A 17,805-nucleotide genomic window follows, 5' to 3' on the forward strand; every position below is an offset into this window, starting at 1 on the left:
AAGGTTCCCTTTTAAAAGAATTTCCTTAATCAGTGATCAATTAGGAACATTTGACTAATGCAGATGCAGAAACATACTAACAAACTGAAACACATTTAACACCTATTACATTTCAGTAACACACCAATTACTAACTAGACTGAACACAGCAATTACCAAACAGGCATTACATGTTTAGATGTCTCTAGGAGAGGATATAGGACACAGTAAGGAACTGAAAAATTTAAATAAATTGGGTGAGTTTAGTAGAGTATGAGTCTAGATGCTTTTCACTCTGAGAAAGGTTGGAAAGGGGAAGGGGAACACGGTAGCGGTTGGGGTTCAGCTAGGAGGGGCTGTGGAGGGGAGAGGAGGAGGGAGGGGTCAGAGGAGGGTTGAGATTCTGGGGTGGAATCTGGAGACCGGGAGGGAAAAGGAGAAATGGAGGAGTTATCTTCTGGCTGTGTTTTAGCCACAGCTGCAGCTCGGCCAGAGGGGCTGCATAGGAAGGCGGGGGAGAGCAGCCAAGGAGAAGGGTTTGATGGGATTAAAGGGGCGAGGAGAAGGATTTGAGACGTGGAATAAGTTTGGCGGAGAGAGGGAGGGGGGGGGGGAGGGAGCTCCTGCACAAGGTAAAGGGAGAGGGAGCTCCTGCACAAACTAAAGGAGGTTCAGGGGGCACTGAAGGAGCATTAGGGGGAGGGGTTGGCACCCGATCAGCAGGGATGAAGACGGTGGAGGACTCTGCAGAGGATTTTTCTGATTTCTTGGGAGAGGGGATATGAGAGGAGAACGTTCATGGGGGAGCAAAATTTGGTAGGTGGTACAGGATTGGCAGAGGGAAGGATGGTTCCAGAGGGAAAAGAAAGCCTGGATGTAGGAAACTTAGACCCCTTGGCATTGTGTTGTATGAAGTCGATGTCTTAGAGAACTTGGATGTCAAAAGTACCATGTTCAGGCCATTCCTATTAGTGTTTAATTTATATGGTGGCCAAACTGATGTGGAACAAAAAATGAGTTTCTGGTTGGATATCATCCCCCCCAATAGAGTTTTTAGAGGAGGCACCCTAAAGGGGTGTCACTGGGGGGAACGGAATGAGTGCTGCCCATGATAGGTGGAGGGATGAGTCTTAGAGACCAGGGGAGTGGAGAGAGGAGAAAGAGACAGGCTGGAAAAGAGCTGGATCCTCCAGAAAGGGACCGAGACTCCTCTGAGAAATGGGTGAGTCTAGGAACCTCGGACGGGGAGTTGGAGGTAGGGAGACAGGCACCCCCATGGCCCTCATTCTCAACTGGAGGAAAATCAGTGACCAATCCCGGGGCCAGGTATCTCCAGAGTCAAAGCTAGGGGTCAGTTTCTCACTGCCGAAGAGGACCACAGACCTAGCGCTAGGATTTTCCGACAGAAAGGGAACAGTTCCCCTTCAGAAATGGAAATGGGATGGCTAGGGGACAGTTCCCTCACTGAACAGGCCTCCAGAGATCCCAAGCCTCACCTGCTGGGGAATCAATGCCTGGTGTTGGTTGCTTGGTTGGCAATGAGGAAGTGGAGGCACCTCACTGATCAGGCTCCCCTTTCCGCACCAAATGGTTAGATTTGAAAAAGGCTCAGAGGCAAACTGATCACAGGTGAAGGAATTTATTCAGGCACCAGTATAGTGGGGGGTTGAAAGTCAGACTTCAGCCCCCCCCAGGGAGTACAATTAGAGGCTCTTTATACTTGAGGGTCTGGGCAGGGTAAAAATTAAACACTAATGCTGCCATCATGCAGAACTATAACTGCTGGAGGGCAGATGCAGTTGTCAGAGGGTGGGTGTAGGATCAATTACAGAACTGCTGTGTGGGAATATTGGTTAAAGGCCAGCCACATCATGGGGAAGGAACCTTGCCTAACAATGAGGATTTTGTGGTTACTTTCATTACCTTCAGTGTATCACAGATTTCCAATTCCAGGGGCATGCGATTACTTTGTTTTTAGTGTTAAGCCCTGTAATTCAGGAGTGTTTTTCTCAGTATTACTAGTCCACCCTCAGTGTTCAGCAGGTTGGTATGCCCATATTGCTAAGGGAGTTCTTTCTACACTCTAGCCCCTCTCCCACTGGCAACTACAGCTGCTTATTTTTCAGTCAAGGCTCTTGGAGGGGGCATGGGTCATTGTTTGGTTCTCCTTTTGCAGCCTTAGTCTTAAGCAGGCCCTGCGAGCCTGGGTTTCAGCAGAGGGCTTTTCTCAGTGGTCCATCCACATCGCTCCCCAAGGCACCGCAATCCCGAGTGGAAGATCTTAGGTGGGGGTTAGTCTCCTGCCCCTCCCCAGAAGTACTAGACCTCTGCTTTGTCTGGTGAAATAATCAAGCCCAGTTCCCTCATTCTACAAACAATAGACTCCAACGCCAAGGAGGTAACATAAGTTGTGGAAGGAGTTGAGAGTTAGTAGAAGCGTCACAACCCAAACATTGGTCTTCCTTATTCCCAGGCAACTATTCTTACCTCTACAGCATGGGTGTATAGCAGAACTGGTTCTTGAACTGACAACAGAACATCGAGTCCTTGGGTTCCCTTGCATGAAATGGCTGATAAGTACTACGTCATCAGAAATTGCACCACTTCTTCCTTTGGATGTTGAGGAAGAAGTCCTTTTTCAGTTATTGCAACTCAAGCTCTCTTTCAAGGTGAAGGTTGGTGCTAATGATCATAATGACATGGGATGGAAGCCAAGACTTTCCTTCCTCCTTGGGGGAAATACACACAGGCATCCTCACCTGCAAATGGTCTTGATCATCTCAGTCTGCAAGCTGAGAAACCTGGAGCAGCTCTTTGCTAAGGGGCATGCGAATGGCTAACTCTACACAACCCCACCTTTGACGGTCCCAGACTTACCTGTTTAGTTTTTCTTTTTCTTTTTTTTTTTTTTGCAATGGGTAGGCACCGGGAATCGAACCCAGGTGTCCGGCATGGCAGGTGAGAATTCTGCGTGCTGAGCCACCATCACACTGCCCATCTGTTTAGTTTTAGTTCCCGCTTTATTCCCACAATGAACCTGCTTTTCCAATCTGACCAGCCAATACTACCATGCTCGTTCCTGTTTTCTGCCTTTGGCCCATGCCTACAACCCTTTAGGAGGCATGTCCTCCATCCTACCCCATCTACTTTCCAAATTCAAGCTGAATTTCCCATCACTCCTCCAATTGCACTGATCACTCATAACTCTGAACTTCTCTGGTGTTAATAGCATGCATTACAATTTAGCATTTTAATTATATTTTGATTTCCATTTTTTTTCTTTTCATCTTATTATCTCAACATGCTCCGTGGTAAATACTAGAAGGGTCATTTAACCCTTCTGCACCTTGATTGATTTATCTGTGTGTGGGGGTGGGAGATTGATGATGGTAGTGGAGATGGATGTGCTGGACCCTATCAAAATTGAAAGGATGGACTGAATAAACCAAAAGGGGATTTGCTAGAACTGAAGACCCTCCTGGGAGAAAATGAATCCTATCTACAGAAAGGGCCCCTAGCTCTGAGCTCCACTTAGAAAGACAGGGGGTGGGGGAGGGGTGTTGAGCTTGTTCTGAGTCAGTCTCCTGGCCGGAATCCTTCTGACACAGAGCTGAGTATTGTCTAGCTAGTGGGGCTTGTGTGCAATACAGGAAGGAGAAGTTTCTCCAAAACTTCTGCAGGCCACTGGGGAAGGAGCTGGCCTGCTGCAAGCCCCTCGGATGGCAGATCATTGGAAGCATCTCCAGGGCTCTAGAGTGCAGGTGTCTGTGTACCCCAAGGCACCGGGCTGGGCGCAGGGCCCACCTGTGGTCATAAAGAAGCAGCAGGGACAACACAGGGCAACGGGGCTTGTCAGTAAGGCTAAGCGAGAGACTTTCCGGAAATAAAGAGGAGGATGCAGGGTTCAATGGTTTACAGAGCACCGAGGCTCTCTTTGCCTCTGAGCAGGTGGGGCCCAGCGTTGGCGACATTCGGACAGTCACGGCCACATGTGGCCCAGCCAATACGCTCAGGATGACGCCGGGCCTTCTTGAGGTTAGTAAAGTTGGTAAAAACGCAAACCGTTGGAGAAATACAAGGAGTTACTGTCAATTATTCTACCGCCTCGCGCTGGGAGAAAAGGCGGCGCCTGACGGCTCCGCCAGGGGGCGGAAAAGGTCACAACATGCAGACAGGGAATTCAAAGAAAAAAAAAAATCTTCAAACTTTTCCCCCCATACTGTGCTCCTCCTTGTGAAACCGAATCCTCCAGCTGTGTCGTCCCAGGCGCCCGCCCCGAGGCGGCGCCCCTCGCCTCCACCCGCGCGCCCCTGCCCGCGCCCTGCCCAGCCCGCCGCGCGCCTCGGACCCGCTGTCCCCACGTCCTGCCCCCGAACATGAGGGTCTGGCTGTTGCTCGGTGTCCTGCTGGTGCACGCAGCACTGGAGGACGGTGAGTGCCTCTGGGCGGGGATTGGGTGGCGGGGGTGCCGAGGGTTGGGGGGGACCAGCCGGCCGGTGCCTTGAGCGCACCCAGCCCAGCGCTCTCTCTTCCCTTTCACCTTCGGAGACTCGGCCCTGGCTCCGCTCCCTGTCCCTTGCACCTGCCCCTCCCGGCAGGGTCCCCTTTCTTCCCTCTCTCCACCTCCCCTGCGAGCCTGGGAGGAAGGTGGGTGCTGCGGGTTGGGTGCCCGAACCGCTAGGAAAAAAAAAACTCGGCGGGCAAACCGAGCATTCCCAGCCGGCGCTTGGTCCCCCCTCCAGTGTCAACGTGTCGCTCTGGGAGGTGGCGCGGGAGCCGTGGAGCGCCTCCACCTCCGCCGCGGTCGCCCCGGGACCTCTGTTTCCCAGGGCAAGTGCCACCTAAGCAAGGCGACTGCCGATTCTTTTGCGAAATTCCAAGTGTCCCCCGCCCCCCCTCCACCGCAGTCCTGGGTTTGTTTTGTATATCGTTTTGGGCTTGAATCCTGCCAAGAATTGCCTAGGTCTTTTCATCAAATATTTCTACGTATTCAACCTCAAATTGAATCCACAACCCAAAGCCGTTACACTTGTCTGGTTGAATGGGGAAAGGTGAAGAAAATGCTTCTCTGTATGTCATATAAGGGGCTCGTGTGCCATTGCCCTTTTCTGAATAGGTGCTGTCTTGGGCTCATCTTGCAGTGTGGACACAGCCCGGGGCTCAGGCTTTTGACATGCACACACATATACCCATTAGCATTTCACTGTTTTTTGTTCGCTCCATTATTTATTCAGTTGGTGTTATTTGTACAGTACAGTTTTCCTCTGGGTATATGCAGGTATCCTCAAATCCCCCCTTGGAATTCCTTTGGTACAGACACAATTTTTGCTTACTTTTGGTTGAAAAGCAGCTTTTTGCTGTTATGCAACCTCACTGGAGTTGGCTGCGGCTGGCTCAACCTGGCTTACATTTTATCCACCTCTCAATCCTCACCAGTTCCTTTCTTTCCTGTGAAAGTACAAGCCTTTGCCAAAGAAATACCACATTCCATTTTGCCAAGTCCGAGATGGCTGTGGCACATGAAATTGAGCGTGGGGATTCTTGATTAATAAAGTATAGGCAGCACTTTTCCTAGGAGGAGCAGCAGTTCATCTTTGGCCAGGAAGAAGTTGGCATGAGTTCATTTTGTCAAATGCAAAATGCAAAGCTCCTGGCGGGTCCTTGTATGTGACTGCTGATAGGACAGTAAGTAATACAGTATTTGGTATCATTTGCTGAATAAGGCAGGAGAGGGCCAGAAAAAATAAGTTAAAATAGCCCATTCAGTTCATCCAGTTTATCCAAGAGGCCTGCTTCAAGAAGCTCAGTAGAAAGCTTCAGCTCCTGCCTCCTGGGATTTTCCCCCCCAAAATGTGTGCCCAAATGAGGCGAATAATTTCAAACATCTGCCTAAATAAAGTAAACATAGATAAATAAAGCATAATTTATAGAAGCAATAAACATTTATGAGGCAATCAGAGAAATTTGAGCACAATGAATGTTTTATAAGAAATGATTCATAAATTTTAGGCGTGATAATAGCACTGTTGGTTATGTGTCTATAATATTCATAGATGAAGTATCAAAGTATGTGTCTATAATATTCATGGATGAAGTATCAAATACATAATCAGAATAGTAAATCTGCTTCATTAAGCTATATAACAGTTTTCCTAAATAGAAATGTTTAATAGAAAATGTTTTTTTCTGTTCTGCGTTATCCGCGCGGCATGCTGGGGACTTGCACAGACCAGTGGTTGTGGCTTAAATGGCAGCACACCTCCAGTGCCCATGTCTGATTGGGAGTTGGCACATGCCGTGTACAGGGTGATCCCACAGCACAAACTGCAGATGCAAGGCTTGTAACTCAGTCTATCTCACTACTTTTCAGTCTTCCTGATCACATCTGGGAGGGAGCCTTCCAGTAGGAAAAAAAAAAGCTTCCCTGCAACTCTCCTAACCCAGGGAAGTTTGCCTTGCCTACTTCTAAAATGCTTTACATTTTTAATGTTATTTCTTCTCAAGGAAAATGGGAACTGGAAGAGACATATTCTGTGGCATGCAACTGAGGTATGAAAAGAGTTGAAATAGAGGCCAAGGTCACACTTCTAGTAATACACTGCTCCTGGCACCTGATTTGCAGCATTTGTATGGTGTATGTTTCACTGTGTTTATTGCTATAGTGATTACTCATATTGTGGCCATTTTTGCATTAGAAAGCGTAGAACCATGAGTATTTACCAACTTTCGATTATCTGCACATTTTCAACCTCCGTCAGGAAAAATTGATGAAGCATAAATACTGATTTGTCACTGCTGTTTGATTGAACTATACCAGACCCTGGATCCATGCTAATTTAATCTTCATTCTAACGTGGGTTTATTTTGGATCCTGCAGAAGCATTCTGTTTCTGGGAGAGCTAAAGAGGCTTAGTGATATGAAGGAAATTCAGCTACTCTCTAAAAGGGTTAGGAGAGTAACACACAGACGATGATAATCTCACTAGGCACCATATCATTTTTGCCTCGGTTGATTACTTGAAAAAAGAGGAAAAAAAATTTAGTTCGGATGTCCTTATGTGAAAAAAAAAGGAAGACTGAAACATCTCATTGCTTAGACATGCAAATAATGGATGTTTTGAAGCATTTGGGATGTTGGCCTATCGGTTTGCCCTCCCTAACAATTTCCATTTTTAGGGCCAAGGAAGAGAAAAGTTTGAGGATGAGAGATGGACCTGGAGGCATGACAACTGAAGGAGTGAGAGATGTCCTGAGGAATGATTATTTTCTGGGCAAGGCTGCAAAGCCCTTGCTCTGTGGCATTCATAATCTAATGGAGAAGGCAGATAATACATAAACAAGTAAAGATATAATTTTAGGAAGTAATGAATGGTATGAAGACTCATTAGCCAGAGTAAGGGAATGGCGAGGTCTGGGGAAGGGACGGGGGTGCTGTTTGGATGATCAGAGGCCTTCCTGGAGGGAGGAAGCAAACCCTATGGATGTCTAAAAGGGAGAGCCCTGCAAGCCAGGTGCAAAGGGCTGCACTTTCCAGGTGGGCTTGTCTGGTGCCGGTTTGACTGAAGGACAGTGAGGCAGGAGACAGGAAATTAGGTCAAAAATAAACTGGGAGGACTTCCGGGATGATACTAGAATAAGGAGTAGCATAGTTCTCTCCTCTACCAAAACACTTAGAGGACAGGAAGAATCTGCTCAAACCTGCTGTTCTGGGCCTTGGGAGTACCATGAAACATCCAGGTAAGAGAGGGACAAAGAGATGGAGAAACTGTGGTAAGTAACTTGCTGAGTCCCAGCTCCCTGCACCCACCCGCCACCCTCCAGGCAAGCAGCTTCCAATTGACCAGACTCCTGAGGTCCAGTTCTGGCCCAACTGTTGATGGGCTAAATTGGACCCCTGGGTCCCACAGCCCTGGCCTCTTTCTGACAGGTGCCCACAGCACCCTCAATGCCACTGTTTTCACCTGCCTCAGAAGCAGAGCAGACTGAGAGGTGAAAACGCCCTGTCTTGCAAGGCCATGGGGAATAGGTGGTCGGAGAGTGCCATCTACTGGGCAGCCTGGGAAAGAGCAGTCTTGGGAAGCTGCTTTCCTGACCCTGTCCCCAGGGCCCTTTGAAACTGGTCTACACCCCATGCGTGTGTCCCTGGCCCTGTTTTGGCTGGGAAATACTGACAAACCAAGTACCAAAGAAGAGCTTTAACATAAATCGATCAACAGCCAAATACTAGACAAGAGAGGGAAACTGACCCTCAGAATAATCGCATCAATCATATGCCCAGATACCAGTAAAAAACTACAAGCTATACTAAGATACAAGAAGACATGGCCCAATCAACAGGAAAAAAAATTAAAAGTCGGAGGAAGTAGAGAATTTGGAACAACTAATCAAAGATGTTAAAAACAAATCTCCTAAACCAATTCAAGGAGATGAAGGAAAATATGGCTGAAGAGATAAAGAGTAGTTAAGACACTGGTGAGACTAAAGAATAATTTGAAAGCATGCAAAGAAAATAACAGATCTTATCGGAATGAAAGGCACATTACATAAGATTAGAAATATGCCAGAAGCATACAACAGCAGGTTTGAACAAGCAAAAGAAAGGATCAGTGACTTAGAAGACAGAACATCCAATGTCCAAGCAGACAAAAGCACAGATAGAGAAAAGAATGGAAAAATTTAAGCAGGGTCTCAGGAAATCGAATGGCAAAGCAAAGCATACACATCATGGGTGTCCCAGAAGGTGAAGAGAGGGGAAAAGGGGCAGAAAGAATATTTCTGGAAATAATGGAAGAAAATTTCCCAACTCTTATGAAAAATATAAAAAGACAAGTCCAAGAAATGCAATGTACTTCAAACAGAATAAACCCTAATAAGCCCTGTCTGAAACATATACTAATCAGAATGCCAAATGGTAATGATAAGATAGATTTCTGAAAGAAGCAAAAGAAAAGCAAAATACCTTTATAGTACCTTACATAAAAGGTAATCAGAATATGACTAGATATCGATTTCTCATCAGAAACTGTAGAGGCGGGGAGTCAGCATTATGGTATATTTAAGAGAGCAAAAGAGAAAAACTTCCAGTCGAGAAATCTTTACCCAGCAAAAGTGGCCTTCAAAAATGAGGGAGGGTTTAAAATGTTCGCAAGTAAACAGAATCTGAGAAAGTTTGCTAACAAGAATTCTTGTTGTACAAGAAATATTAAAGTGTGTTCTGCAGGCTGAAAAGAAAAGACAGAGAGAGAGGCTTGAAAGACAAAGTGTAGAAATAAAAGAATATCAGTAAAAGCAACTGAAAGAATACATGGAGAGAAAAAAAATAAGATATGATTTATAAAAGCCCCCCCCCAAAGGATAAATTGGTAGAAGTAAGTACTGCCTAAACAGTAACAACATTGAATGTTAATGGATTAAACTCTCCAATCAAAAGACATAAATTGGCAGACTGGAGGAAAAATACATGATCCATCTATTTGCTGTCTGCAAGAGACTCACCTTAAACCCAAGGATACAAATAGGTTGAAAGTGAAAGGCCTGGAAAAAGATATTCCACGCAAACAGGAACTAAAAAGAGAGTTAGGTAGATACACTATCAAACAACATGGCCTTTAAATGCAAAACTGTTATAAAAGACAAAGAAGACACTATATTTCTAAAAGGGGCAATCCACCAAGAATAAATAATCATAAGTAATTATGCATCTAACTAGGATGCCCCAAAATACACGAGGCAAACACTGGCATTACAGACGGGAGAAGTAGACATCTCTACAATAATAGTTGGCGACTTCAATATACCTCTCTCACCAATCAATAGAACATCTAGATAAAGGATCGATAAGGAAATAGAGAACATGGATAAAATGATAAATGAACTAGACCTAACAGACCTTCATGGAACATTGCATCACAAAACAGCAGGATATATATTCTTCTCAAGTGCTCATGGATCATTCTCCAGGATAGACCACAAGCTGCATCACAAAACAAGTCTCAATGAATTTAAATAGAATGAAATAATACAAAGCACTTTCTATGACCATAATGGAATGAAGCTGGAAATCAATAAAAGGTGGAGAAAGGAAAATTCATAAATATATGGAGGTTAAAAAACATACTCTTGGGCGGGCCATGGCGGCTCAGCTGGCAGAATTCCCACCTGCTATGCCGGAGACCCAGGTTTGATTCCCGGTGCCTGCCCATGCCAAAAAAAAAAAAGAAAAGAAAACACACTTTTAAACAATCAGTGGGTCAAAGAAGAAATTTCAAGAAAAATCAGTAAATATCTGGAAGAGAATGTAAATGAGAACACAAGATATCAAGTTTATAGGATGCAGTGAAGACAACGTTTAGAGGGAAATTTATAGCCCTAAATGCCTACATTAAAAAAGAAGAAAGAGCTACAATCAAAGATCTAGCTAAACGCCTGGAAGAACTAGAAAAAGAACAACAAACTAACCCCAAAGCAAGGAGAAGGAAAGAAATAACAAATATTAGAGCAGAAATAAACTAAATTGAGAACAAAAATAAGAAAAAAAAAACAATAAAGAGCATCCTCAAAACCAAAAGTTGGTTCTTCAAGATTAATAAAATAGACTAACCCTTAGCTAGACTGACAAAGAGAAGACGCAAATAAATGAAATCAGAAATGAGAGGGAGGACATTACCACTGACCCCACAGAAATTTAAAAAAGAGCATATGAGGACACGTTGAACATCTATATGCCAACAAATTAGACAACTTAGATGAAATGGACAACTTCCTAGAAGCACATGATCAACCTGCAGTGTCTTTGCAAGAAATAGTAGCCCTCACCAAGCCAATCCCAAGTAAATTAGTGAATTAGTGATGAAAAACCTCCCAAGAAAGAAAAGCCTAGGACTGCATGGCTTCAAAGATTAATTCTACCAATCATTCCAGGAAGAATGAATGCCAGTCCCACTCAAACTCTTCTGAAAAACTGAAGAGGAGGGAATACTACTTAACTCATTCTTTGAAGCTAACATCACTGTTATACCAAAGTCAGATAAAGATACTACAAGAAGAGACAATTTCAGATCAATATCTCTAGTGAATATAGATGCAAAAATCCTCAAAAAATACTTCCAAATTGAATCAAATAGCATGTTAAAAAAATCATACACCATGATCAGATGGGTTTTACCCCACATATGCAACAGTGATTTAACACAGAAAATCACATTAACATATTGAGGGGGGAACCTCATGATCATTTCAATTGACACAGGAAAAAATCCAGCATCCTTTCTTAATAAAAACAATTCGAAAGATAAGAATGGAAGGAAATTTCCTCAACATGATAAAAGACATGAAAAACCCACAGTTAACATTGTTCTCAGTGGTGAAAGACTAAAAGCTTTCCCTTTAAGATCAGGAATAAGAAAGGGATGCCCATGGCCATTGCTGTAATTCAACTTCATACTAGAAGTTCTAGTTAGAGCAGTTAGGCAAGAAAGAGAAATGAAAAGCAGTTAATAAGAAAGGAAGGAGTAAAACATTCACTATTTGTAGATGGCATGTTTGCCGGTTTGAATCTGTTGTGTACCCCAGAAAAGCCGATTTCTTTAATCCTCATTCAATATTGCTAGGTGGGAGCTTTTTGATTATTTCCATGAAGCACCCAATATTGGGTGGTAACTTCTGATTAAATGGTTTCCATGGAGATGTGTCTCCACCCATTCAAGGTGGGGTTGCTTACTGGAGCTCTTTAAAAGGGAACCACTTCGGAAAGAACCACCAGAACTGGCAGAGCCAACAGAAGAGACAGAGCCCTAGGGAAGAGAAAACTAGCAGATCTTGCCATGTGCCTTTCCAGCTAACAGAGAAACCCTGACGGTCACCAGCCTTTTTGAACTGGCAAAAGTGCCTTTCCCTGGATGCCTTAGATTGGACATTTTCATAGCTTGCCTTAATTTGGACATTTTTCACAGCTTTAGAACTGTAAAGTTGCAACTTTAATATTCCCTTTTATAAAAGCCATTCCAGTTCTGGTGTATTGCATTCCAGCAACAAACAAACTAGAATAGCATGATCCTATGTTCAGAAAGTCCCCCCCAAAATCTATTTACTAAAGCTAATAAACACGTTCAGCAAAATGGTGGGATATGTGAGCAACACATAAAAATCATCAGTGTTTCAATATACTAGTAATGAGAAATCTTAGAGGGAAATCAAGAAAAAATTCCATTTACAATAGAAACTAAAAGGATGAAATACTAGGAATAAATTTAACCAAGGATGTAAAGACCTGCCCACAGAAAAGTATAAAACATCGCTGAAAGAAATCAAAGAGCTAAAAATGGAAGACATTCTTTGTTCATGATTCAGAAGACTAAATATCATTAAGATGACAATTCTTCTCAAATTGATTTACAGATTCAACACAATCCCAATCAAAATTTCAACAACCTACTTTGCATAATTGGAAAAGCTGAGAATCAAATTTATGCGGAAGGGTAAGGGGCCCCAAATAGCCAAAAACATCATGAAAAAGAAAAATGAATTTGGAGGAGTCACATGTCTGGACTTTAAAGCATATTATAAAGCCACAGTGGTCAAAACAGCATGGTACTGACGGGCCACGGTGGCTCAGCAGGCAGAGTTTTCGCCTGCCATGCCAGAGACCTGGGTTCAGTTCCCTGTGCCTGCCCATGCAAAAAAACAAAACAAAACAAAACAAACAAACAAACAGCATGGTACTGGCATAAAGATAGGCATATTGATCAATGGAACCAAATTTAAAGTTCGTAAATAGACCCTCACATCTATGGTCAATTGGTTTTTGACAAAGATGCCAAGTCCACTCAACTAGGACAGAACAGTCTCTTCAACAAATAGTGCTGGGAGAAATGGATATTTATCCACATAAAACAGAATGAAAGAGGATCCCTATCTCACGCATAATACAAAATGAACTCAAAGTGGATCCAACACCTAAATATAAGAGACATTGTCATAAAACTCCCTGAAAAAATGTAGAGAAGCATCTGCAAGATCTTGTAGACAATATTTTTTTCAACTTTACATCCAAAGCACAAGCAATGGAAAGAAAAAAGATATATGGGACCTCCTCAAGACTGGCTGCTTTGGGGCATCAAAGGACTTTGTCAAAAAGGAGAAAATATTCGGAAGTGACATATCTGATAAGGGTTTAATATCAAGAATACATAAATAAATTCTATAACTCAACAATAAAAAGACAACAATTTAAAAATGGGCAAAAGACATGACTATACAATTTTCCAAAGAGGAATTAAAAATGGTTGAAAGCACATGAAAAGATGCTCAACATCACAAGCTATCAGGGAAATGTAAATCAAAACCTATTGCAATGGTGACTATTAAGCAAGCAGAAAGCAGTGTTGAAGAGAATGTGGAGAAATAGGAACACTTAACTGTTGTTGGGAATGTAGAATGTTATAACTGCTGTTGAAGTCAGCTTGGCATTTCCTCAGCAAGCTAAGTGTGGAACTGCCATATGACCCAGCAATGCCACTAGTAGGTGTATACTCAGAAGCAGGGGCGTGAACAGACACTTGAAACCGATGTTTATAATGGCATTATTCACACTTGCCCAAAGAGGGAAACAACCCAAGTGTCCATCAACTGATGAATGGGAAAACACAATGTAGTGTATATATATATGTGTGTGTGTGTGTGATGGAATATTAGTCAGCAGTAAGAAGGAATGAAGTCCTGAAGCATGCAATAACGTGGATGAACCTTGAAGACATTATGTTGAGTGAAAGAAGTCAGACACAACAGGACAAATAATGTATGATCTCACATGAATTCTGATTATAATAAGTAAACTCATAAAGCTAAAAATCTAAACTGTGGGTTACCAGGAATGCTTGATGTGTGCAGAATTTTAAACTAGGTTGAATTTTAAAGTTTGGAAATGGGTAGAGGTGATGGTGGCATGTTATGGTGAGTGTAAGGAATGGTGCCTTGACTATGGTTGAAAGGCAAAGTTTGGGGTTGTATATGTCACTAGAAGGAAAGCTAGAGGATAAAACATGGGACTGTATCACAGAGTGAACCCTGTGGTGGATGATGACTGTGGCTAATAGTACAAATTTAAGAATGTTCTTCCATGAACTAGAACAAATGTAGTCACTATTACAAGAGTTAATAATAGAGTGGTATATGGAGGAAAATGCACCTAATGCAAACTCTGGACTATAGCTAACAGGAATATTTTAATATTCTTTCATCAATAGTAACAAATGTACCATACCAATGCTGAGGGTCATTAAAGGGGGCAGATAAGGAATATGGGATGTTTGTTTTGTTTGACATGGGCAGCCTCCAGGAATTGAACCTGGGTCTCTGGCATGGCAGGTGAGAATTCTGCCACTGAGCCACCATTGCCCGCCCTTGTTTGTTGTTATTTTTTTGAGTAAAGAAAATGTTCTAAAATTGATTGATGATGAATACACAACAACTATGTGATGATACTGTGAACCATTGATTTCATATTTTAGGTGGATTGTGTGGTGTATGAATATATCTCAATAAAACTGCTTTAAATAAATTAACTGGGACGAGATCATAAATCCTATAAAGACTTGTAAGACATGGGTATGACTTTGAATTTTATTATGAATTAGGCAAAAGTCACAGAGGAGTGTCCATGGTCTGATTTTTGTTTTCAGTGGTAGGAATGCTAGGGTGAAAGTAGAGATTCTGTTTGTGCAATTATTTTAATAGTCTGGTGGAAGTGACTGGCCCAGTGTGTTAGTAGTGGATATAGGGAGAACAGCCTGAGTTTGGGATCTTTTCTGAAGGCAAAGTCAAGAGTTATTTGCTGTTGGGTTGGATGTGACATGGGAGAGAAAGAAAAGATTCACGTATGACTTCAAGATTGTTCTAGTTTGCTAGCTGCTGGAATGCAACATACCAGAAACGGAATGGCTTTTAACAAGGGGAATTTAATAAGTTGCTAGTTTATAGTTCTAAGCCTGAGAAAATGTTGCAATTAAAACAAGTCTATAGAAAGGTCCAACTTAAGGCATCCGGGGAAAGATACCTTGGTTCAAGAAGGCTGATAAGTTCAATGTTTCTCTCTCAGCTGGAAGGGCACATGGTGAACATGGCAGCATCTGCTGGCTTTCTAGTGGCTCTACAAAAAGGGGACTCTCTCCAAAATGTTTCCTCTTCTAAAGGATTCCAGCAAGCAACTCCACCTTCAGTGGGTAGAGACACACCTCCATGGAAATCATCTAATCAAAAGTTACAACCCACAGTTGGGTGGGTCACATCTTCATGGAAACAATCAAAATGCTCCCACCCAGCAATATTGAATGAGGATCAAACAGCATGGCTTTTCTGGGGTCCACCACACATTCAGACCAGCACAAAGGTATTTGGCTTGAGCAATTGAATGAATAGAATTGCCCTTTACTGATACAGTGGACACTGGGGAAAGGAGCCAGACTGAAGTGGCATCCTGAGTTCAGTTTTAGACATGGTAAATTTGAGATGCCTATTAGTCTTGCAAGTGGAGATGCTGAGTGTGCTGGCTTTAAACTGTTATGTACCCCAGAAAAACCAAGTTCTTTTAATCCAATCTTGTGGGGCAGATCGATTGTTGGATGGGAACTTTTGATTAGGTTGTTTCCATGGAAATATGACCCTACCCATAGGGTAGGTCTTAATCCTCTTACTGGAGTCCTTTAAGAGGGGACATTTTGGAGAAAGCACAGATGTTTAGAAAAGAAAATGCCCCAGGAGATGCCAAGCTAAGTGACAAAATCCAGAGTTTGCTCTGAAGAAGCTAAGAGAGGACCTGCAGGACACAAAAAGAAAGCCACTGGAATCAGAAGCTGAGAACAACAAACCAGCCGCAAGGAGCAGCAGACACCAGCCATGTGCCTTCCCAGCTGACAGAGGTGCTCCAGATGCCGGTGGCCTTTCTTCAGAGTTCAGGTATCATCTTGTTGATGCCTTAACTCAGACATTTTCATGGCCTTAGAAACTGTAAATTTGTCACCTAATAAATCCCCTATGTAAAAGCCCATCCATTTCTGATATATTGTATTCTGGCAGGCTTAGCAAATCGAAACACTGACTAAGCAATAGAATATCCAGATCTGGGATTTACAGGCAAGGTCAGGAGGGAGATAGGGCAGCTTTCAGCATATAAATACTGCTAAAACCGGGAGAACTGTGTGAGGTCACATAGAGACTGAGTGTGGTCAGAAAAAAGTTGCATGAACTGGGTTCAGATTGTGCATGAAAAGGTGAGGAAGATTTGCCAAAGAGAGACTAAGCAGGTGGTGTCAGTGATATGGGAGGGAAACCGAGACACTGTGGTATCCTGAACACCTTAATAAATGTTCTGAAGATGTTCCATATTAAGGTCTTTATCCTGGAATAGAAGTATCTAATACTTACAATTATTATACAAAAATGCTGTCCTGTAGTGGGAAGATGTTTTTGGAGTGGGTTCTCAAAAGGAGTAGGGAAAAGAAAAGCTCTAATCCCTCTACATTTTCATCTCCCCGGTGCCCTTGCTCCCACCTTCTTAGTTTGCTCATGGAACAACACATGTGTTCCTTTCAGGTGTTTCATGAAGAATGGGAAAAGAGAGTGGGGCATGTCTCTCTGTTTATATAATTAATTGGGGAACATGTAAGATACAAATATTATAACACAGAAAATGTTTTGGATGGTTATTTTGATGCTATCCTCAGGACAAGACTTTCCCCATAATTGCCTATCTGGGAGAAAACAAGACAAAATAAAAACAGCCATAGCTCTTTGATGTGTTTAACATATGATCCTATTCTAATCGGAAGCCAATGATGTTTCTAATGAATTTATTTTCTCCTTCAATACAACTCTATAGAGTTAGAGGGTAACAGATCATCTTTATCTAATTAGGATTATTGTCTGTTATCCTCAGTGGATGTTGAGAAGTTACAGTCCTTTGTCCAGCTTACCTTTTGCTTTGTAACATTTGTCCATTCATTTTGGACACATGCCTTTGAGCAACGGCTCCTCACTTGGGGATTCCAATGTATGCCTTGGAAAAGCATCTCCAGCACTTCCAGGAGGGCTATGCTTTGCTACCCGGCGTCAAGTTCTGTTTGACTTGGAACCCCTTGTCAACAGTGGGGGTGTTTCAAACAAATAATCCACTTAGACAACGGAGCTGTGCACATGCCTTGTGCAGATAAAATGAAATTGTAACAATATGCTAATCTCCAAGTGAGCAGAGAGGAAATGGAATAAATCAGAAAAGAGTCTAGACTTGGGGTCAAAGGTCTGATATTTCAGTGGCTTCTTGAGCACTTGGGCTGGGCTAGTCAGCATCTGTGATCTCAAATTTTCACCTGTAAATGAGAAGCAATAATAGCTGTTTTGCCTCCATCTCAGATTTATCATGGAGCGCCCATGAGATATCAACAACCACAAATCCACAAGTAGTCCTTAGCATTTAGTATGGGTCAGACACTAGTCTCAGAATTTTAAACATATTAACTTATTTAATCCCCACAACAGCCCATGAGATAGGAATTATTACTGTATCATCCTCAATTTACATGAGGAAACCAAGGCAGAGAGAAGGTAGGTAACTTCCCAAGGTCATACAACTAGTAAGTAGCAGATGCAGGACCTGAAGTAGGTAAAGCTTTTGGTGGTTTTTGCATCTACCACCCATTTCTCTTTAATATATTATGCATTAGTCTCAAAGGTAGTGGAATCTTCCCAATCAAGATGAAAGAATAAGAAGCTTCAGGGCTCTGTCTCCCATTGAAGCTTTGAACAGCCAGCAAGAACTGGCAAAAATTGTCTTTT

General features: G+C 42.8%; 1 protein-coding gene across 1 annotated transcript in view; it reads left to right on the forward strand.

Annotated features, from left to right (window-relative positions):
* Positions 1-4,186: 4,186 nt before the first annotated feature.
* PDGFRL (platelet derived growth factor receptor like) overlaps positions 4,187-17,805 on the forward strand; it is a 57,836-nt gene continuing 44,217 nt past the window's right edge. Inside the window, exon 1 of the mRNA XM_077144369.1 lies at positions 4,187-4,410. Coding sequence (XP_077000484.1) covers positions 4,356-4,410 — 55 coding nt within the window. The 5' untranslated portion in view covers positions 4,187-4,355. The remainder of the gene's footprint in view (positions 4,411-17,805) is intronic.

This window comes from Tamandua tetradactyla, chromosome 26, assembly GCF_023851605.1.
Source record: "Tamandua tetradactyla isolate mTamTet1 chromosome 26, mTamTet1.pri, whole genome shotgun sequence".
Classification (NCBI taxonomy): Eukaryota; Metazoa; Chordata; class Mammalia; order Pilosa; family Myrmecophagidae; genus Tamandua; species Tamandua tetradactyla.